This window comes from Hippopotamus amphibius, chromosome 11 (genome assembly GCF_030028045.1).
Source record: "Hippopotamus amphibius kiboko isolate mHipAmp2 chromosome 11, mHipAmp2.hap2, whole genome shotgun sequence".
Lineage (NCBI taxonomy): Eukaryota > Metazoa > Chordata > Mammalia > Artiodactyla > Hippopotamidae > Hippopotamus > Hippopotamus amphibius.
The window spans coordinates 10,190,046-10,213,558 of NC_080196.1; the positions used below are offsets into that span (position 1 = coordinate 10,190,046).

At 41.1% G+C, this 23,513-nt stretch overlaps 1 protein-coding gene across 4 annotated transcripts; it reads right to left on the reverse strand.

Moving 5' to 3' along the window:
- Window positions 1-700: 700 nt before the first annotated feature.
- On the reverse strand, window positions 701-23,194 carry MCUR1 (mitochondrial calcium uniporter regulator 1). 4 transcript variants are annotated; one of them, XM_057699631.1, is made up of 9 exons: window positions 22,627-23,194; window positions 16,038-16,157; window positions 12,846-12,949; window positions 12,271-12,372; window positions 11,254-11,295; window positions 10,270-10,341; window positions 6,637-6,690; window positions 5,197-5,311; window positions 701-1,536 (listed from the first exon to the last, which is right to left on the reverse strand). In XM_057699631.1, exons 1-9 carry the CDS (start codon window positions 23,057-23,059, stop codon window positions 1,451-1,453), a joined length of 1,128 nt encoding a protein of 375 aa, XP_057555614.1. In that variant the 5' UTR covers window positions 23,060-23,194; the 3' UTR covers window positions 701-1,450. The 4 variants fall into 4 exon arrangements, with proteins under 4 accessions (XP_057555614.1, XP_057555615.1, XP_057555612.1 ...); XM_057699632.1 differs by having other exon boundaries at window positions 701-3,977; XM_057699629.1 differs by having other exon boundaries at window positions 701-4,231; window positions 22,627-23,187.
- Between the last annotated feature and the right edge of the window lie 319 nt (window positions 23,195-23,513).

A 23,513-nucleotide genomic window follows, 5' to 3' on the forward strand; every position in this document is an offset into this window, starting at 1 on the left:
GTGAGAAGGCAGAGGGAGGACCAACATCTGGGACACTGTTTTCACACGAAGGCTGGGTTTGCAGATCATTTCGGGCCTTTGAGAAACTTTACAGCCCCCCCTCAAATCTCGTCAGTTTTTACGTGACTCTCTAACTTTAGTAAGATTAAGGGTTGGAGAAAATGAAAGGTAGCTAAAAGTAATTTCCAGGCTCTTTCATTTATCCACTTTCCTAAGACCTTCCTTTGCTTCCCTCTTGAGCAGACGTCTGTCCCACCTTGAGCAGGCGACTCAGAAGAGCCCAACTCTTCAGAGGCAGCACGTTTGCTGAACAGGTCCTGGGGCAGGAGTGTGGAGGACCCTCTCAGGACCCTTCCTCTGGATTCTTCCAGGCTTTTTCAAAGTGCAACTCTCCCATCCTAAATCCTAGGGCATATGCTGGCTGCGCCCCACACATGAAGTTAGTCTGGGAAGATGACCCACGCAGAGGAAAAGTGGAGGTGTGAGGTGCCGGAGGTGAGTTCTGATGGCGTTTTAGTTTTGCTCTTACTGAACTTTGATCATGTAAGCCAAGAAAAGCAAATCCTTTGCTCAAGCGAGTCTGATTTGGATTTCTATCATCTGTAACTTGAATCTTCAGCTGTTTTTAAAAACTTGCGTATAAACCTCATTTCCCCTCAAGCAAGGACTTACAACAATTTACAGGAGCGTGCAAAAAGAATCCTTTTGAATAAAAAATTTATTTTGTAAATCAAATAATCACTTTCAAACATATCCATGCAAATTCAAATGTTTAGGTATTAGATTTTTAAAATAACACACCAATGTTAACATACACATTTGGCAGGAATAACAGTTGAACTATAGCACAGGCAGAAGTTCGTTTTTCACATTCAATTTGAACAAACAGAAAAGTATACTAGCCACATAGAATTAAATATTTTAGATCATAAAAATATTATGCCCACTCTATTATATAGTAAAATGTAATTGAGTGTTTGCTTAAGTAATGAAAGGGTTAAGAAATGATTTGGGTTATAATCAGAGGACCATAAGTTATAAATCTGTAGAAAGTGATATTTTCCAAATGAAATCCCGATAAAAAGCTAAACAGTCTCAAACATTTTATATTAAGAATAAATTATTCCTGATTAACATGTTTTTGCTTTCGTGTCAGAAAAGTCACAACACATTCGATAAATGTACGCTGAGAGCCAGTTTTCTAGACGCGAGTCCCACAGTGCCATCTATATGACATTTGGAAGTGACGCCAACATTCTTAGAATACAGCATCTCAGGGGGAGGAAGAGAGGTGCCTGACAACGCTGACGCAGCTAATGAACAGGAGGAGAGGCTGCAAAGGAGGAGCCTGGAACAGAGGGAAGGGCCCGTCATTCCACCGGGCAGCAAAGGGACCCCACCCTGGCAGGGACACAGACACCGCGGCTCAGGATTTTGGTTTCTAAAGAGTTCAGAGACAAATTCCAGTAAGTTGGCTAGTTTGAGTCAAGCCTTTCTTCCCGAACTTCGGACTTCTCCACTGAGGTACTTGGCATCCTTAAGGGAAAAGACATTCAGATTTGAGTTTTGTTAAGATGCTGAGCTGGAAAGCCAGCTGAGGACGAAGACCAGCATGGAAGTCAAAATTCACGTTTCCTGTAAAGAACCATACACACAAACAGCCTTGCTTGTTAAAGCAGCAGGAAAGGAGTGGGGCTGGAGTTTACACTCTTTAAAAAAGAGAAAGAGCAGGGGGAGGGGAGAGAAGGCAGGAGGGCAGAGGAACCTTCCAAGTGAGTGATTGGTGCCTGAACAGGAAATACAGATCCTGCCCACTTGACATTCTGCCTTCGGCACCTGTGCCTGGAGGGGTAATTGGCAGGACCTCGCTTTGGCTAATTTCCCCACGTGTCAGACGCAGGGTATCTGGGAACTATGCCAGGCATCCTCACCCTTCCGAGGGCTGATGCTGCATTTCCTAAAGTCACCTGCATCCTCTAAGCCAGGTGAGCTCAGGAGCTGTCACACTGTGTCCAGTCCCAGTCACGTGTTCACAGACGTCTGGGCCTGCACTGGGAAGGGTACACTTGTATTTTTGGCTCCTATGCTTTTCAAATAGAATACATTTGACTAAATAAAGAGAACGTGGTCCCGAACTTCCTAGCCTCCATATATGCAGGCAATCCAGGCCACCAAAAGGAGAGTTCCTTGTTCCCGAGGCGGGGGCTGTTCTGTGCGGCAGAGAACGCTACAGCACCACCAGTGGCCCAAATGAAGTGACAGACTGACGCAGCCCACCACCACCAGCAGGAATGTCGTCTGGAATACTTTTGGCAGAGGACAGAATGTCACCCAACCGAAATGGTATGTAAAAAATATTTTGTCTGGATATAAGGTCACTTCGCTTTCTGTTTTTAACCTATAAAAGTTAATATTTGCTTTGGAACAGAATTGCCTACAGTACTTCTTCTTCTTGGGGATTCCTTATTTTGGAGGACTGTCTGTGCTCCAGGCTCCTTCAAGCTCTTATCAGCCAAAGCTATGTTGCAAAGGGGGTCTTAATAGGATGTCATTTATTTACCTCTTTAACACGTAGGGCAATTGTTCAATGTACAGTATTTTGGGGAGATCCTTCTCTGAAAGGGGAAGAATATATCTATAAAATATTTTACAAGCCAGTTAACGTAATTTTGGATCTAGCTGAAAAAAGATTAAATTATCATTCACTTTGAAACTTACACCACTAATGCCAAAGTACTTGATGTCCATACTTAGCTGGAGCTCAGAATCTTTACACTACACAGATGTTTCAAACAAGGCAATGACTGACACTTTACAAAGTTTAGAAACGACATCCAAAGGACAGAGAATAAGTTTTTGCCAACGTGGACGGAACAGTGATGATGGGTACTTGTACCAGTTTGATCCAGACGTCTCTGTGTGGGTTCTCCACGGGACCAGATTACATGCATAGGTGTGTACACGGAGAAAGACAGGAACATGCCATCCAATGCCATGGTTTCTCAAACGCTTATTCTCTCTATGTGCAGGTCATTCAAGTAAGATGAGAATGTGCGTCTCCAAAATACCCCCAGTTGTATCTAGGAAGTTGTTTTAAATACAGACGTAAGGTCGGTACGAGAATGTCTTTAACAACCAAAGAAATCAACCTAGATTAGGATGATACCTGGTATGACAGTTCTCTAATTTTCAAAGCCTACGACCTGAGCTTGTAATGGGCAAAGGCGTATTCATTAAAGACATTTCTGAAAAGTACAGACACTATCTACGTATCTAGATATCGCTACAGAAGTTAAACCTTGTGCCTCCCTTGTATAAAAAGCCGATGAAGGCCATTAGGAAGAGGACCCTGTCCCACAAACTGAAGGAGACTTCCATGCTGAGAGTGAGCACCTTTTCTAGGGAGGCAGTGCCACCTGGAGCGTTATAATAGCTCTCACACCAAGGGGGGGTGGGGAGGAGGGACCAAGTGAGAGGCAGGGAGGGAGGGAGAGGATATTATCAGCACTCTAGGAGGTGGAGAGAGTCCCCATCCTAATCACAGTACTTCATTATGCAACAAGATTTTCTAGCTGGAAGGCACATAAAAGATAGTCAGAACAATAAATAAGACAATGGAAATTACAAGAAAAAAATCTCTTTTGGGTGTAAAGTACAGTGTCGCATGAGACTACCAACCAACTGGACTTGAAAGACAACCTCTAGCACAGAGACTGGCTGACATTAGGGTCCAGGTCAGCAGGTGAAGAGGATTTGGTCCTCCTGGTTTGGTTACAACGATTCTTCAAACACTTAGTAAAGCTCCTGTGCCTTTTAAATGGAGACCCCAAATCCTCGATGAGACAAAGATTTAAAATTGTAGAGAGTTACACAAATATTTCCTGTTGGTATGTCCCAAAGGTTAGACCAAGTTCACTGGTCCAGCTGAGTGTGGTCTTCCTTGCTTTGTCCACCACCACTCAGAGTTATAAAGTCAACTAAACAGAAAATATGAAAGAAGCAGTTATGAAATTTCTCACTTCTTTGCCTTGGTTATATGTCCATCATTTGCATAAAATAATAATAGGCATTAAGTAAAAAAATCAGCATTAAAATTTGAAATGAGAAAAAAAAAAGCACAGCAATCTGGTATTCTTAAGGCAAAACAATAGAATGCTCTTTAAATAGACACTTTATTATATCCACAGGCGATAAAATCCCAGAGCTACTGTTAAGCACGTAAATATAGATCCTGTAAGAAAAAAAAAATTGTGCATAGTATTAGTTCTATTAACAGCCACTTGCAGGAACATCTTTTTATTAGGAAAACACTTATCCACCAAGAAAGTAAAACCAAACCCAAGAAACTTGGCTTGCTCACTGATATGCTACATTCCATGAAACACCTATTAAAAAACCCCACACCTGAAACCATCATCTTCAAAGTACAAATGTAACCAATACCCAAGAAAACTTTTCAGTAAAAGCATAGAATCACAAAAATTCTGTGGTGACAATGTATACTCACGTGTAACACACAAGGACATTCCCTTGAACTTCATGAGCAAATTCTACTTCTAAATACTATTATACTTCAAAATATTGACTGATCCAAAATGTTAAATTTGAGTTAAAATAATGGTTAAGGGTACATGAATCTTCCTTTCCTCTTTTGGCTCGAAAATTGCAAAAGCCAAATAACTCCTTATAAGAAGTGTCAGCCATTGAAACAGAAAGATCACAACTCCATTTGTGAAATATTCCATCTTGAATGTCACTAAAAAAACTTCCAAAAACTACAGTTCAATGATAGTATCTCATCAAATTTAAAATTGCATCAATAGTGAATAAAATCATGTACTTCACAAAGAAATAAAAAAAGCCAATTATTGTATGATACTCTGTCTGTTGAAAATTGTAAGATGCCTTCCAATTTCAGAGATGTTAAAACATGAAAAAAAAAGTGTTAGAATCAATGAAATGCAGTATCTGTCTTTGACTTAATTTATACATTTTATTTATTTTGGGAATTCTCTGGCAGTCCAGTGGTTAGGACTCCACACTTCCACTGCAGGGGTCATGGGTTCGATCCCTGGTCAGGGAGCTAAGATCCCACAGGCCTTGTGGTGTGGCCAAAAAACATTAAAAATTTTTAAAAAATTTTAAATTCATTTTATTTTCAGCTTGTTTTAACTATCTAGATACAAAATGACTTACCTGCTAAGTATTTAATATTATCAAGCTTGTGCGACTCAAGCATGGTTTTCAGGCCAGCAACCTCGGTGTCTATCTTCCGGTCTGTCTGTGTGATGGCTCGATCCTGCTGGGCGTGCTTTTAAAACAAAGATGCACAGCATGAAACTACTTTGGATATGTCCCCACTGCTGTCAGTCCTAGAGTCCCCTCCCAACAGGGTCAGAGTAAGGAGCCCTGGGCTATATTGTGCTGGTCAAGGCCTTAGCTATCTCTAGGCCTGTTTCCTTCTGTTTGAGACAAAGAAACACTGGCCCTGCCTTCACATAGGCTGTTGAGAGAATCAGGTGTGATAACTGATGGAGGGAAGCTTTAGTGAATTATACACTGCTCCGCAAATAGGATTAAGATTATGAAGCTGGTCTGTTCTCAATGGCAATGACTACGCCTCATCCTTCTGAATTCCTCTTAGTGAAAAGCACAAAAAGTGCTTTAAAAAAATGAATGGGATCTTAGGTAATCTAAAAGCAACAGTTCTTGCCTTGACGCTATTTCTACTCACATTTTAAAAAAAGTTTTCTTCTTGTATAGTTCAAATGCCACGTGTTTTATTATTATGAGGCTTGGCTACCCCAAGGGCCTATATGTGTTCTTTCCCAAACATAATACAGTTAAACCAGACACATAATTAACTCCCGAAGGGTGGTGAATTTGGCTGATGTTATGAAGGGTTTGTAACATTTCACTGATGCATAAAAGCACTGGAAATACTTCACTAAAAATCCTAGGGCAAGTAAGTAGTTCCCTGTGGCGAATAAGTCAAGTAATGAATAAGGAAATAAATGCCTGGATGAGTAAAATACTCCAGGTGAAAGGCTCAGTGTGCTCTCATGGAAGTCTCTTTCAGGTTCCAGAGGTCCCAGGTAATAAAGGATGGAAAAGAAGTTATGCATGCCACAAGTTAAAAATATAGTAAAACATCTCCATTCCTTATTATTCTTCAATCAATGAGATTTAAACTTTCATTAGGGTAATTAAGTATTTAGTTAAGTACCAAAAATATCCTATGATATTCCACTTCCGGGTATACATACCCCAAAGAATTAAAAACAGGGACTCCAACAGGTATCTGTATGCCCGTGTTCATAGCATTATTCACAATGGCCACAAGGGTGATCAAAATGTAGTATGTCTATACAATGGAATATAATTTATTCTTAAAAAGGAAGGAAATTCTGACATATGCTACAACATGGATGAAACTTGAGGACATTATGCTAAGTGAAATAAGCCAGTCACAAAAGGACAAATACTGTGTGACTCCACTTACATGAGGGACCTAGAATAGCCAAATTCATAGACAGAAAATAGAATGGTGGTAGCCACAGGGAGGAAGAAATGAGAGGTTGGTGCTTAAAGGGTAGAGTTTCAGTTCTGCAAGATGAAAAGTGAGTCTTTTCTTACCAATGACACCATTTCTGTTTTTATTTCCAGCAGCTTCCTTTCGTTCAACGAATACTGAAACAAACATGTAACATAGGTCAGATTCTGATTTCTTCCTCTCGCGCTCTCCTCCTCCTCTGGTGCCTTAAATATTCTGGTCTCAGTAGTTCCAAGAATATGCACCCCTAGGATAAAGCAGCCTACTTGCCTTCTCCTTTCCATCTGTGTTTTGAAGTTTCTTATTTATATTCAGTCATCGCTTCAACAACTGGATGCCCTTTTGCCATCCTCCACTTCTCTCTGCTGGTTTTCTCTTATCTCTCCGCTGTGATGTTTCTAGGTCCCTCCCACTATTACTACAGCATTCCCTGGGACTAATTTAGAGGATGCTGAGTCACATGCTTTTTGGCTTCAAGAGGGTTGAAAAAAGTGGAGTAACAATTCAATTTAGGAGCTATCCCATCGTAACTACTAACAAAATTGGTCACTATTGGAGGCTTAGACAGAAGAGAGAAAAGATATAAAGCTGGGAAAAAAATAGTTTCAAGGAATATTATTCTATGACATAGACACTGCCTTGTGATTATAAAACACTGTAAATATACAGATACAAGAAATACCCTAAACCATCACAGGTTGGTTTTAACTGAAAAAAACAAAAGACAAACTCACGTGGGCATTGTCACAATCCAGTGATACTAAAGAAACTGACTAGTTCTACCCAGAATTAGAATGGTATATTGCCTTCGGCTATCAATGTCTGCGCAAAGATATTGTGCAATTTTGTTAACACTGAGGCCAAAATCAGACACATCTCCTTAGTGGTTGGCATTAGGATTTAACTGAGCAAATGAAAATCTGTAATTTAAGTGAAGAATTAAAAAACTTCAATAAATTAACATTGTTATGGGGAAAAAATTAGTGGTTTTGAAGTATCTAGAAATTTTCTAGCTATAAAATGTTCCCCTGTGACTATCAGGGGGAGAGACTATAAAAACAGTATTGCTTAGGAGTAAAATAAAGAAAAAAAAAGCAAAACCCCAAACCAAGGACTAGCTGCAAGACCAAAGAATGCTCTTCTCCAGGGTTTCAGAGAGAGAGAGACAGAGAGACAGAGACAGAGACAGAGAGCGCACGCTATGCACCAGATCACCACCAGAGGGCAGGGTGGAACGGGGTTTTTCCACATCCCTTAAAACACCCGTTTTCACTAAGTCAATATTGACTCAGCCACAAGAGAAAAGAGAAGCCTAAGTCTTGAGATTGCCATGATTTTTAAAATAACATCTATATGGCTCCATCTCCCTGCACCCCAAAGCAGTTTATAGGCTACATTGCTTTTGAAACTGGCTGTAAATATCACTACAGTTAACTTTGTTCAAAAGTATTATAGCTTTATTAAACAAGAGAATGAGAGGGTTGCACAGCATATCTTCCTCAGTGCATGTTAAACTCATTCTAGCTGCATACTAATATACTATTGCCCTGCACTTCAGAGTACCTGGAATTTAGGATTACCAAGAACGACTTCTCAGCTAGGTTAGTAAGTCACATAAATTCACTGGCTTTAATCCATGTTCACGTCCCATTTCTCCCAATCTCCTAAATAAAGTTCTTCCTGGCTCGGTTAGCTACAGGAACCTTGCTAAATCAAGTGAATTCAGAATTCCGGCTAAGTCTACAACCCTTAAGGACAAAGGTAACCAAAAGAGATTTTCCTCTTTTAGATACTAGTCATATGCTAGTGATCATTACATATTTTATTGATGCTAAGTGATTTAATCTGCATGGTTAAAAATGTTTCAAGACTAGAAAGACAGGTACCATGGACATAATAATTATTTTGTATAACAAAGGTCAACTTAACTCTTGAAATCCAGAGGCAGTTCCAAAATACAGTTAAGTACTTGTCTGAATTTCAATATTAGCTTCATTTATCATTGTGGCACATTTTCGTTAAAAGTAAATTGTGAAAAATGAGGAGACAATGAACAATTGTGAATACTCAGTTTCTGCATGTGTGTCCAGTTCTTTGCTAGTAAAAAACGCTGCATATGCCCTACTTCTGCTTATGCTGAGAATAAAAAAGGTATCTAACTAATAAATAAACAAATAAATAAGCCCAAACAGGAAGACAAGATGGGTTAAAAGTCACTAGAGGCAACCCAACACATTTAAAACATCCAACTTACTGTACCCCATGTTCACTGAAGCATTGTTTACAATAGTCAAAACAGGGGAGCAACCTCAGCGTCCATCGATGAATAAACAAATAAAGGAAATGTAGTGTATATACACACAATGGAGTATTACTCAGTCATAAAATAAAAAAGCATCTTGCCATTTGCAACAACATGGATGGACCTGGAGGGCATTATACTAAGTGAAATAAGTCAGAGAGAGAAAGACACATACAATATGATCTCATTTATATTTGGAGTCTAAATAAAATAAAAAACCTGAGCGCACAGATACAGAGAACAGATTGGTGGCTGCCAGAGGTGGGGGGTGGGGAGGGGTGCAGGGGTAAGGGGTGGGTGAAGTGGGAGAAGGGGGGTCAAAGAGTACAAACTTCCAGTTTTAAAATAACTACCTTCTGGGGATGTAACGGACAGCATGGTGACCAGCGTTAATACTACAGTACTGTGTTGTACAGCTGAAAGCTGCTAAAAGAGTGGATCTGAAAAGTTCTCATAAGAAAAACAAGTTTTGTAATGCTTTTTTTTTGTATGTATGCTGATGGATGTTAACTAGATTTATTGTGGTGATCATCTCACAATATATAAAAATATCAAATCATTATACTTGAAATATAATATGTCAATTATATCTCATTCAAATTAAAAAATTTAAAACAAGAAGTTACTGTGAAAGCTCTGAGGGGAAAAAATTGTATTTATATGCATTACCTTTGAAATGCATATAAACGGGCATTTCAAAGGGCAGCGGAGCTAACGTCTCCAGTATTCTTAGGTCCTGGGCATGGACCCCACAAGTTGCTGTACGGACATATATATATATCTCCCTTCCACTTATTTACAACCCACATTTTGTGATACCTTTTCGTAACAAACGTATAGCACTACTTTCCCTAACTGAAAATTTCAATTTAACATAACTTAAAGAATCACTTAGAATTTGCATTTCAAAACAACGCATTAAGTCATTCAGATTTCTCTATTTAAAAAAAAAATTATATGGAAATATTTTTTAAATTCTGAATTTTTAATGTAGAATTTAATTTACTGTTATTTAATGTTAATAATTTAATATCATTCAAGTCAGATAATCAACTTAACTTTTGTAAAATCAGGACCAGCGGAGGTTGAAGTCAATATCAAATAGATCAAGATCAAATTTAATTTCTTTATTCATGCCTAAGTGAAACACCATTCAGTATCTCTGACACAAACAAGATTCAAACTTGATTTGACCAAAACTTTAATTTTAATGTTACTTTTGAAAGTATCAAAATGTACGCCCTAATCCAAAATACAGTCAAAAAAAAAAAAAAGAAAAAACTGTGTCTAACAATGATATACAGGTAAATATTTAATAGTACTTGTGAACGGTATATAAACAGACTTGACAAACCATTCCATCCTGCAAAGAAATTAATTCATACTCTATTTTATTTTTAATAAAGAAACATACCAATTCTTTTACTCTGCTCTTTTCTAGATTGAAGTCTAATTTGGTATCTGTTTGGACTTTGATTGCTTCATCCTAGTAGGAGGGCAAACAACAAAGAAAGAAAGAAAGAATCCAAAGTAAGAGATCCAAACTCTGTGACGATGTGAGCCTGGGCCTGCTGCCTCCATGGCTCCCGAGGGAAGGGGCAGGACCAGGGGTGCGCGCAGAAATGGAGCTGGAGATGAGTGAGGTCAGCGGACTCTGGTCAAGCCATGTCCGCAGTTGGCCCTGTCTGCAGTCAGCCCTCCCCAGGGGATACAAATAATCCCCTTTTATGTTTCAGTCAGTCAGTGGGTTATCGATGCTTTTAACCTCAAGATTCCCAATACAATCGCCCTGTGGAGTTTATGAATCAAGCTGTTCCTTGGACAACTTTGGAAAGCAGAAATGGACTCAAGAAAGTAAAATATTAAATTCTGGTTTAAATAAAGCCTTCCTTCTGACACTCATCAAAACCTTTTCTTCTTTAACATCAATGTCCTTTCTACTGAAAAAAAAAAAAATCAAACAGCTGGCACAGTCAGCATTCTAAAATCACATATAATTCTCTAAAGACAGTCTCTCCTAAGAGAATTCTAAAGGTTCCATGTGCGTATTTTAGAAAGTTTTTTATTTAAAAATGACTTCAATAGCTGATTCATTTTGTTGTACATTAGAAACTAACATAACACTGTAAAGCAATTATACTCCAATAAAGATGTATAAAAAAATTGACTTCATTCTTTCTAGATCACAATTTTCTTAATGAATTTGGTTACAGATATCAGTAACTTATTCATTGGCTATATTCTTGGTTAAATCTTCCAATGTGTACTTTCGAGACAGTACACAAATATTTAACATAGAACTGAATTTTTAAGAACACATAAGTATTTCTGGACATTATACTGATTGCTAAGCTTATGTAATTACAAACAAGCAAGCAAACAGGAATGAGGATCTTACCATTACTTGTTGTTTTAACCGATGTAGTTCAAGTTTTATTTTCTAAAAACACATTAAAAAGAAAGAAGGACATGTTTAGAAGGTAAACATAAAACTTCGTAATAAACAAATATTAGAACATGCATCTATGAACAAGTTCTTCAGGTTCCTTCCTCACATGACACGAATTCAGCCACGTTTGGAATATAACCGTAATTGAATGGTCTCAGTGGCAGAAACGATTTTTTGTCCTGCCAGGTTGGTGCTACAATCATAGTATGTCTTGAGATACGTCTTAATTTATCGTGAAGGCCACATAAAATTAGTAACACAACTGTTTTCAATATACTTGTCTCCCTTCAGAGGCCCTGCTTTAATACCTTCTTCAATTTCTCTTTTAACTAATTCTGCCCTCAAATAATGGACTTCAAGACAACTTGGACAGTTTCAAACTCTACCTTTTTCTAGCAAAAGAAGGGATCTTTTGCTAGGCAGTTTCTTATAAGATCAAGATCAATGGATAATAAATGAACTTCCTTCATGGGACTCAGGGCTGAAAACAAAAGCAAGATGTGAAGACAGCACTTATTTAAATGTTGATCCCATACACTGAACTTAAGGAAACGAAGAGATATTTTACAGCAGCATTTATTCATGATAACCTTAAACTGGAAACACCTCTAATATACATCGCAGTAGAATAACGTGGCATATTCCTGTAACACTCTAAACAATGAAAAAAGAATGACCTATCGCTGAAAGACATGCTGCGATTCCACTGGATGAAGTTCTGGAACAGCAAAACCAGTCAATGGCCATGTTAGCCGGGACAGTGGTTTCCGCTGTGGGAGGAGTGACCAGAAGGGCCGTCAACAGGACTTCTGGGGTGCTGGTAACCGTCTATGTACTTCTCGATCTGACTGATAGCCTATACTGACAATTCATCAAGATGCACACTTCCTTGTACACTTTTGTGTATGTATAGTATATCTCAGTGTCTTGCTATAATGCGTTTGATGAGTGGCTCTTTAGTTTTACCTCATTTTCTGATCTGAGGGCTGAAAACTCACTCTTCTCCAAAATAACCATATCTTTTTTCACGTTAGCAATCTGAGACATTATTTGCTGAAGAGTGATCTCCTGGGAAAAGAAAAACAAGACATATAACCTACTCTGGCCTAGGAAGTCCACCTCCTACTGTCTCTACCCAGTATCATCTTAATGAGAAACTAGAGGGACATGGGCACAAAGAAGTTCAGCAAGGTCCTCCTCTGTCTGAAAATGAGAAAAGAAGAAGAACTCATTTCCAGTATGGACATCAAGTGAATCACAGTTAAAAGGGTGGCAGTCAGAGGACCAGGTGCTATAATTCTAGTCACATCGCCATTTATTAAAGCATGGTTGACTGGAATAGTCTGTTTTCAAACATAGTGATTCTATAACAGCTGACTAAATAGCCCTGAATAAATATTTTATGCCACTGTAATCATTTGTCTCTCATCTATGTTAAAATTACTATATGCTTTTCATCAGAATATTATCCCAAAACATATATTACAAATAATACCCCATCACTAGATTTCAAATTTGCTCAAGTGCCCCAGCAAAGCTACCTGCTGCATCTTGGTGACCATATCTTTGTAGACAATATCCATGTTGGTCTCCATGATCTTGACCAAGGCAGATACAATGATTTCTGCTTGTTGAGTAGTAAATCCTAGGCAAACACACAAAGACAGTCACTCAGGAGATGAGTTGTCAGAATAAAAAAATCCTACATAGAATGGGAGAAAATGCAAACTTACACATGCAGGTGGATGTCTGAATTCAGAAGCAGGTAGAAAGCCTAGTGTAGCAGGAGGGTAGAGTCTAGCCACAGGCTGTGATGTGTCTGTCACTTGGGACAAGTAAGGACACACCTGAGTCTGTTTCCTAGTGTAAAATAAGGAGTCGGGCTGACTGAGCTGTGACATCCCTCCTGGCCATCAAAAGCTATGTTTTCAGAGAATGTCTAATGACACAGGGGATGCCTGCAGTGCAAGTTCAACTGAAAAGACACAAGACTGAAAATTATAGATATAATTTATTGCTTTTGTGATTTAACAAAGATTCTAGGTAATTTTTATTTTCTTCTGTGTTGTCTAAATCTTCTACAATGGATGTGACTTCCTTGATTTTAAAGTGTATATGTTAGTAAAAAATAATTTACTTAAGTAGAGAAAGCTAATTTATTTTATTTTCAGCACAAATTGTTCATATCAGTGGCTATATAAACAATTCAAATGTTAATTTACTTAATGCTAAAAGACAAAATCAGTTCTTACATTTTTCTCCACAATTCTCCTCAATCACTAGTGAGGAGGGCCCAAACTGGAAAAAAAATATTCTTTTATGCTTTACAAATGATGCTGAACTGAATTATATAAAGACTCAACTCAGCAGTGCTACTGTTTTTAAGAACTTTAGGTACTAACATATTTCACAATGAAAATTCTAATTTTAAATGCTTAGGATGCATAAGTCCCTGAAATATAATTCTTTCTGTTAAATACTTCCATCTATAAGAACTTCAGAAGAATTTACTGATTCTTGTAATTAATTCATGGCATAGTTTTTTGGGTAAAGTTATAACTGATTTAATTCAGTTGAGATTAGCATGGGACTATAATTAAAAAAAAAAATGCAAAGGAGACAAAAAGACCTCCAAAAAGACCCATTCCTTTCACTTTATTCAAAATTCCTTAATTTTCAACATGTGGGTCATGAATAGCTAGAAAAAAAAATCACCGAAATGTTAACATTGTTTAGCTCTGGTATGGGATTCAGAGTAGTTTTTCTTGTTTCTTTTCTTTCTTCCTAATTTTTAAAACATGAACATGTCTTTTGCAATTTTTAAAACTTGTTAACAAGAGTTCATAGTTAGACATGAGTAGCTTTGGGAATTATGAAGAAAAGAAAAAGAGACTGAAGAGAACTTATGTTGATAAGAAAAGAAACGCTAAAGTCTTATAATTTAGAACCACCTATAGGAGGAGAAAGGATAAGAAAAAGCAGAAGTTAAGACTGAAAACCTCCTGGGACGCCAGATGCAAATTAATGTTTTATAGGAATGAGAGAACAGGACAGAATCAGGGCTAGTGGGATTACAGACACAGAGGAAGTTTGGTGAATCAGAAGACATAACTCTGGATTAAAAAAGGGATAAAGGACGGAACATTCCTTGAGGGGTCCTTCCTGGCCTTAACCTAACCTAGGTATCATAGACACCCATCATTCATGTAGGTACCTCCACACCCTACATCCAGTGGGGTCCTCACATCACTGGTCTGGAAATATGCAAATAGTCACGGGCCAGGGTTTGAAATCAAGAAAAGCAGGAAGTACATATGTTGAAACAGCATATTTTAAACATTCAACATATACTGTTTTTAATTTGTCAAAAATAAATAAATGGATTTTGAAAGGCGGGGAGGGAAACAAACACCACCTCTCATTGGGAGAGAGGATCTGTGGCCACTGCAGCTACCTGGCCACAGTTACACTTAACAAAATTAATGATGTTCCTTTAATATCACCAAACATCTGGTGTAGGCTGAGATGCCCCTATTATCTCTAAGATGTCTTTTTACAATTGGTTCCTTTGAATACAAGAACACACGGTCCATCAAAAAGGAAAAAGTAGAAAGACTTCTGCTTAACAAGATAATTTTAGAGGCCCCTCTTCTCACTTCTACTTTTCTTTTTTAAATTCTGAGCTGAAAGGAGTCTTGGTGAAAAAGGCCGACTGTTTCAAGTTTGAGAAGAAAAGCTGTAAAAATGATCACGGAGCATGTGACAGTTTTCCCAATGTGCATTCAAGTAGATTATTTAATACTCAAAAGGGCTCTCTGGAATTCTTATTATGCCCACGCTACCAAGGGGTGGATGGGAACTGAAAAGGGAGAAAGGACCGTGAGGCCACACAGCTGGAACCTGGCCGAGCTTGAACCCAGAGCTGCTAACTGCCCCATGTAAGCACAGAAGGATCCACCCCAACACGGTGTCCTGGGCACGTAAAGCACATCTACACAGGGCAGCTCTTCCAATCTGAACACACATGGCAGGGTGAATAACTGTAAAGTCAAAACACAGATTTATTTATTTCAAAGACATAAGCTATGATATCTGAAATTCTGATTCTGAGAATATATATGTTACGGTATAGAGAATTATAATGTGTATTAAATTGTGTATTTGTCTAGATAAGACTAAATATGTGAATGCTACCTATATACTAAGTGTACTTTCAATAACTGTCATACGTGTCAGAGCAATCTTCTACCTTAGGTAACTCAACAGCAGTAAGAGAAAATGTTAGTCTGAATATTTTTTTAAAAAAATCACAGTTGAAATTATCAATAACTGCTGCTTGGCAACATTTTAATTTCATAAAAATTTTAAAGCACACAAGATGCACAGGAATAAAACTATCGCTTTTGTGCTTAGGCAGTCGTCACAGGAATCATTCCTGAGTTTTGCTGGCTTGTGTCTAATTTTTCACCTGTAACACCATACTTGCAGAGTGATGTTATAAACACACACGTCACTGGGACAAAGAGAAAATGTGGGAGAAGAGTCTCAGTTGTATTGATGAAGCAAAAACGTCCTTAAACCAAAAATAAGGACTTAAAAAATGGAGACTGACCAAAGATAACTTGTAGACTTAAAAGTCAAAGAGAAATAGGAGACATTAGATGAGATCAGAAGGGAAGTCCTAACTTATAGTGTTTTTCTATGGCACTGAGTAACCAATGAGAGAAGATTACCATTTTCTTCGAGTAAACATACTAAGGCATGGGTGTCAAAATATAGCTTCCTACTCCCAGAAGAGGTGAAATCTCTCCTTTTGCTCTCCAGCTGCAAGCTCCCAGCACAGAGGCTCAGCTCTAGAATGAAAGGACAATATGGTTCAAAACAGGACTTTATGGTAAACAAAAGCAACCCAGCAACATGAAAAAACAAGGCATACCTCAAAAGTCTATCTGTTTTTTTTTTTAACGACAGCTTTATTGAGACATAACTCACATACCATTCACCCATTTCAAATGTATACTTCAATTGTTCTCACTATATTTAAAGAGCTGCACAACTGTCCCACAATCAACTTTAGAACTTTCTCATCACCCCCAAAGAAACCTATATCCTCTAGCTACCACCCCCTAATCTCCCTACTCCCCCAGGCAATCACTTATCTATTTTCTGTCTCTATGAATACGCCTACATTGGACATTTCATTTGAATAGAATCATTAGGTATGTGATATTTTGTGACTGGTTTCTTTCACACAGAGTGATATTTTCAAGGTTCACCCACTGTGTAGTATGTCAATATCTTATTTCCTTTTATTGCCAAATAATATTTCATTGTAGAGATATACCAATCTTTTTTTTTTTCTACCTAGTCATCAGTTGAAGGACTAACTGTATGAAGGGTTCCAATTTCTCCACATCCTCAACATTGTTATTATCTGTCTTTTTTATTATAATTATCCTAGCGGGTGTAAAGGGGTATCTCGTTGTAGTTTTGATTTGCATTTCCCTGATGGCTAATGACATTTTTAATGACATCTTTTCATTTGCTTATTGTCCATCTGTATATCTTCTTTGAAGAGATATCTACTCAGACCTTTTGCCCATTTAAAAAAATTGGGTTACCTTTTTATTGCTGAATTGCGAGAGTTATTTGTATGTTTTAGACACATGCTCCTTATATCATGTGCATGGTTTGCAAATATTCTCATTCTGTGGGTTGGCTTTTACTGTCTTGATGGTGCCTTTCGAAGCACAAAACTTTTTAATTTGAATCAAGTCCAGTTTATCTTTTTCTTTTGTTCCTTTTGCTTTTGGTGTCATATCTAAGAAACCACTGGCTGACTGGAGCACACAGAGATTTACATCTGTTTTCTCCTAAGAGTTTTGCAGTTTTAGCTCTCGCATTTAGGTTTTTGATCCATTTAACTTCTGTATGTGGTGTGTGATGGGGGTTCAGCTTCATCCTTTCACGTGTGGATGCCCAATCGTCCCAGCACTATTTTCTCCCCTAAATTGTCTTGTGACTCTCATCAAAAATCAACTGACTATAAAGGGGAGGGTTTATCTGTGGATTCTCCATTCCATTCCAGTGATCTGTATGTCTGTCCTTCTGCCAGGGCCACCTTTTCTTGATTCATTGTAGCTCTGTAGTAAGTTTTTTAATTTTTATTTATCTTTTTGCTGCGTTGGGTCTTCGTTGCTGCTCGTAGGCTTTCTCTAGTTGTGGCGAGAGGGGGCTACTCTGTTGAAGTGCGTGAGCTTCTCATTGCAGTGGCTTCTCTTCTTGTGGAGCACAGGCTCTAAGCACATGGACTCAGTAGTTGTGGCTCGTGGGCTCTTGAGCTCAGGCTCAGTAGTTGTGGCGCACGGGCTTAGTTGCTCCGTAACATGTGGGATCTTCCCGGACCAGGGCTCGAACCTGTGTCCTCTGCATTGGCAAGCGGATTCTTAACCACTGCGCCACCCAGGGAAGGCCCTTGTAGTAAGTTTTGACATCAGGAAGTGAGCTGTCCAACTTTGTTCTTTTTCAAGATTGTTTTGGCTGTTCTGAGTCCCTTGCATTTCCATACGAATTTTAGGATCAGTTTATCAATTTCTGCAAAGAAGCCACTTGGAACTTTGATAGAGATTATGTTAAATCTGTAGGTCATTTTGGGGGAGTACTGCCATCTTAACAATGCTAAAGTCTTCCAACCATGAACATGGGATGCCTCTCCATTTATTTAGGTCTTTAATTTCTTTAATAATGTTACAAGTAGGTTTCAGAGTACAACTTTTGTGCTTTTTTTGGTTGTTAAATTTAAGTATTTTATTCCTTTTGATGCTACTGTAAAGGGAATTGTCTTTTAGATTTTGCATTGCTAGTATATAGAAATCCAACTGATTTTTGTTTTTGTACAATTTGTATATTGATCTTGTATCCTGCAATCTTGCTAAATTTGTTTATAAACTTTAATAGATTTTTTAGTGAATTCCTTAGCGTTTTCTATGCACAAGGGCATGTCATCTGTGAACAGTGATAATTTACTTCTTCTTTTACAATCTGGGTGTCTTTTCATTTTCCTGCCTAACTGCCCTGGCTAAGAACTTCTAGTACAGTGTTGAATGGAATGGCGAGAGCAGACATCCTTGCTCCTGACCTAGGAGGGAAAACATTTGGTCTTTTGCCATTAAGTACGATGTCAGCTGTGGGTATTTCAAATGCCCTTTATCAGGGGAGGCAGGTTCCTTCTGTTCCAGACTTGTCAAGTGTTTTTTAACACAGTGGTCCCCAACCTTTTTGGCACCAGGGGCCAGTTTCATGGAAGACAATTTTTACACGGACCTGGGGCGAGGGGGGCGGGGGATGGCTCAGGTGGTAAGGCGAGTGATGGTGAGTGAGGTGGAGCAGCAGACGATGCTTCACTTGCTCACTACCGCTCACCTCCTGCTGTGCAGCCCGGTCCCTAACAGGCCAAGGTACTAGTCTGCAGTCCTGGGGTTGGGGACCCCTGCTTTAATACAAAGAGGTGTGGAATTTTGTCAGATTCTTTCTCTTTTGCGATGATCATGTAGTTTCTCTCCCTTATGTTGTGGATATGGTGCACTACATGAATTGATTTTCAGATGTTAAGTGAACCTGCTGTTCCTGAGACAGAATCCCACTTGGTCGTGGTGTATACTCCTTCTTACACAATGCTGGATTTGGTTTGCTAGTATTTTCATAACAGATATTGGTCTGTAGTTTTCTTTCCTTGTCTTTGCAAAAGCCTACCTTTGGAGAGATGTGTTCTAACAATTTATATATTGCCTTTGCTATGAACTTCTGTGCATTTAACCACAGATCCAACCTGTTTTGTAAACTTGTTTCAAGGTGCTCATTTGAAGGAGGTAGTACAGTAATGGTTTCCTGGCTTTCATATTCCACAAACCACAAAAACTGTTTTAAAAAAACATGGAACAATTGAAATGCGAACTTGTAATTTTGTCAAGAAAGGACATTTAAGCACAATAGTTCCTTACTCTTACAATCATACAAAAAAAGACATTTTGACAGCAAAAAAAAAAGAGATGGACAATATAAAATAAAAAATTTTTCATTTAAATGTAATAAACATAGCCATATAAAAATCTTGCTACATACTTGCTCTTATTTTTCTATGATGCCAGGTGTTGTAGAAAAGTAGAAGACAGAATAGTCAGCTACTAACTCAAATTTCAAAGGTTTTCTCAGTAGCTGTCCTAAATGACCAGAAAAATACTTCAACTAATCAACTCTTATTCTCAACCCCTAAACATTCAAAGGACATGGACAGGACCCTACAGATCTGATGCTTTTCTGTAAGACAACAGCAGTGTGGTTCCCAAATTACTGGTAACTTGGAAAGAGTGAGGTGGCTGTGCTCACAGTCTGCACCAAGGTAAGTATCAGAGAGCCAATAATCACCCTGTACCATGCACTGTTTGCAGACTGACAAAATAAAAATGCAACAACTATTATGTACGTGTGTGTTTAATGGTTAAAAAAGGGGGAGGGGGTTGCTTAGATTCAAAGAAGCACTAGCCTATAGTATAAGGCCCTTGGCAAGGCATACAATGCCTGTCCTAATTTAGCCCACTCATCCTTTCAGCTTTTGTTCCATTTCCTGCACTTTCAGACCCTGGTACTCCATCCTTAAGCTTGGCTTGCTCCCCTTCCTCAACTGGTAAATTTTAAGTCTCCTTTTTACCCCTCTTCATCTAATCTGACAGTGTGCTAGGCACCCATTATGTTCTGGGCAGGGCATGATGCTACCCTGTGACAGTCTCTGCTACCTCCTCCCAGGTCAGGGAGCAGCCTTTATTGCTTCCTTATCTGTGTTCTCAGCCCAGTAGAGATAGCTCTGTCACAGCACTTCCTACGTTTATTTCCATGTCTGTATATTAGTCCAAGCTCCCCAGCAGCGGCCAGTCAGGTATTTTTTTTATCACTAGCAGAGGGCCTGGTATACTGCAGGCCAGATATAACTTAAAAAAAAAATCAACTGTATAAATTCTAATATCCAGATCTAGAGACTGTCTAGAAAGAAAGTTTGAGATGAACTCCTTTCTCCTCTTCACCTGTGGTCTTCCCTTTTCACATAAGTGAGCTCACTTAAAGCTGGCACCTCTTTTTTCATCCTTTATCTCCAGCCCTGGGCAAAAACTTGCCTCCATGAGAAGAGACCCTGACACAGAACAGCCCTAGATGGATGGCAGGTGAATGAATGAAGGACTGCACCTCTTACAGGGCTCTTTACAGAACACCCCACCCACTTCAGAACCATGCTGGACTGTCCCATAGGTCAGGGAGCTTGAAAACAGTTGAGTCTAGAACTGGCTTGCGAAAAGTGATGGCATTATTCTAGTCCCAAATTCCTTTTTTCTAATAACAATAATCATTCATGTGATTTAAAACAAGACTTCAAGAGACTTTCCTGGTGGCACAGTGTTTAAGAATCCGCCTGCCAATGCAGGGGACATGGGTTTGGGCCCTGGTCCGGGAAGATCCCATAGGCTACGGAGCAACTAAGCCTGTGTGCCACAACTACTGAGCCTACACTCTAGAGCCCATGAGCCACAACTACTGAAGCCCTCGTGTCACAACTACTGATGCCCACGCTCCTAGAGCTCATGCTCTGCAACAATAGAAGCCACAGCCGTGAGAAGCCCGAGCACCGTGATAAAGAGCAGCCCCCATTTGCGGCAACTAGAAGAAGCCCGCGCACAGCCACCAAGACACAACAGAGCCAAAAATAAACAAATAAATAAATTTTTAAAAACAAACAAAAAACAAAACTGCAAGCTTATTTCAAAGATATATTGCCAACTGAAAAGTGGAGAAAGGGCCTAGTCGCTTGCCACTTGGCCCTCCAACCTCAGCTGATGGAAGGTGAATTCCATCTTGCCTCCAACAAAGGGCAGTGCCTGGGGACCCAGCAGTGCTCTGGCACTGGGAACACCTCTGACTCACTTTTCCTCCTTTATTGTGACAACAAAACAAGGCCCAAGAACTGTGAATTCCCACTAATAACCAGGAAACGAGTAAATTGAGCTATGTTAAAGTGTAATAAGAAATCTACCTTTGCAGGGGTTGGGGGAGGGGGCGGTACGTCAGCATATCAAAAGGGTATTAAAACACACACAAAAGAAGCCCAAAGTTAGCCCTGGACAGAGGAGAAAACAGTACAAATTTCCTATTCATAAACATCCTTAAGTCTAAGTAGCTTTACTGAGAACCTTGGACACCAAACAGACCATAAGACTGAAGACAAAGGAACAACCTTCTCATTAACTGATGGAATTATGATAGGAATCTAATGACAAGCTGCCACTCTGTCAAAAAAAGAGCAACCAAGGGCAAAGTACAGAAATAAAGATGCACAATTACTGCAGGACACTGACAGAGTCCACCATTCATTTTCCAGCCTCTGCACATAAAGTTTCCTTCACTCTTTGCCATACCAACCAGTTTCTCCCCAGCCACAGGCATTCTTAAATCTTTGATGCAACCAACAATTACCGAGCATTTCTGTTGAGAAAAATCTTTTAAAAAGTGTGGTTACTGATAGCCACTGGTGGATATGTATGGACTATCCAAAGTTAGGCTTTTTCAAGTGTGCTAATTAAGAACGATTATCCCAAATGATTTTTAAATCAGCATTTTGCAATTTAGTAAACTGAGTCTGTTTATAGAGTTTCCTAATCTCATGCAGGGCCGTGATCGCTCTCACCTCCTTAAAGAATTTAATCAAATGCCAACTTCTCAAGGAAACTTACTCCGAGGACTCCACGTAAATTAGTAACTGAAAGCCCACTCCACTTCTCAACCTTTAGTCCCTCTCTTTTTTCCGACAGCGTTTATCAGATGTTATCATATATATAAAAATCTCCTCTGCTAGAATTAAGCTCCAAGAAGGAAGAGAGCTTGCTGGCTGATGCCATCCCGAGTACCTACAAAGGTGCCAGGCAGAGTAATGAACCCATGAGAGTCTGAAGTTAGATTGTAAAACAATCCCTTCACCTCCCAAAGCTTGGGGCCTCAAGCTCGCAAGCCTCCTGCACACCTTTTCACCTGAGCCTCCACACGCTGCGCACTCGGCACAGCATCTCCACAAACGCGCGCGCCCCCTCCCCGCAGCCCAGCACCTCTGCGCCGGACAGCCGGTGCCCGCAGGACGAGTGATTCCGGTCCTTTCAGCTGAGGGAGCCCAGGCTTGCGCGGCCCGGAGGGCGGAACCAGACAGACCTTCGTCCCCACGCCCGGGAGGTGCCCGGTGACCTCGGCCGACCCGCCCAGCTCCCGCCGGCCCGGCCCGGTCCTCACCTCTCCTGCAGGAAGCGAGGGCGGCCGCCGGGCCGAGGCACGGGTGGAGCGCGCCCGCCGCACAGGCGGCGCCCGGGGCCAGGCCCGGCAGGCACCTCCACGCGCCGCTGCGCCAGGACGGGGCCGCCGAGGGACCGGCGCGCTCCCGCTCCCGCTCTGCCAGCGGCCGGCGGGGGGCGAAGGCGGCGGCCAGGCGCGGGGAGGGCGCCAGCAGGAGCAGGAGCCGCGGGGAGGCACGGTACGCGCCTCCGCGGGCCACCGGGGCGCAGGGGCGCAGCGCGCCGAGCCCGCCGGGCAGCGCGGGCGGGAGGCGGCGCGCGGGGACGCTGCGGCCGCCCGGGCCTCCACCGCGGCCGGCGGCCAGGAGGAGCAGAAGCCGCCGGCGGCCAGGCGGGCGCTCCGCCCTCTCGGCCGCGACGGAGCCGCAGTCCATCCCCGACACGGTCACTGGCCCGGGAGCGCGCTCATGCCGGGCAAGCGCGACCCCAGCCGGACACCGACCGCAGGCGCGAGCGTGGGCGGTGGCGCCGAGCCCGGGCGGTGGCGCCGAGCCCGCCCTTTCCTGCGGGACGCGCAGGGCTCGGGACTCGCGGCGGGGCGGGGCGGCCAGGCGGAGCTCCGGGCGCGCGCCGGGGGCGGGGCTAGGCGGCAAGGCGGAGCTCCGGACTCGCGCCGGGGGCGGGGCTGGGCGGCTAGGCGGAGCTCCGGACTCGCGCCGGGGGCGGGGCTGGGCGGCTAGGCGGAGCTCCGGACTCGCGCCGGGGGCGGGGCTGGGCGGCTAGGCGGAGCTCCGGGCGCGCGCCGGGGGCAGGGCTGGGCGGCTAGGCGGGCTCGCGCCGGGGGCGGGTCGGGGCTCGTCTCGTGGAGCCGTTTCAGGGAGAGAGGCG

What these genes read in the sequence shown, in the direction of transcription:
- MCUR1 (XM_057699631.1), bottom strand. Translation starts at nt 23,059, where the DNA reads ATGGACTGCGGCTCCGTCGCGGCCGAGAGGGCGGAGCGCCCGCCTGGC. An exon ending in TGGTCACCAAGATGCAGCAG is followed by an intron (nt 12,373 to 12,845) that starts GTAGCTTTGCTG and finishes TTCTTTTCCCAG; the next exon opens with GAGATCACTCTTCAGCAAAT. An exon ending in AAACAGAAATGGTGTCATTG is followed by an intron (nt 5,312 to 6,636) that starts GTAAGAAAAGAC and finishes TTGTTTTAAAAG; the next exon opens with CACGCCCAGCAGGATCGAGC.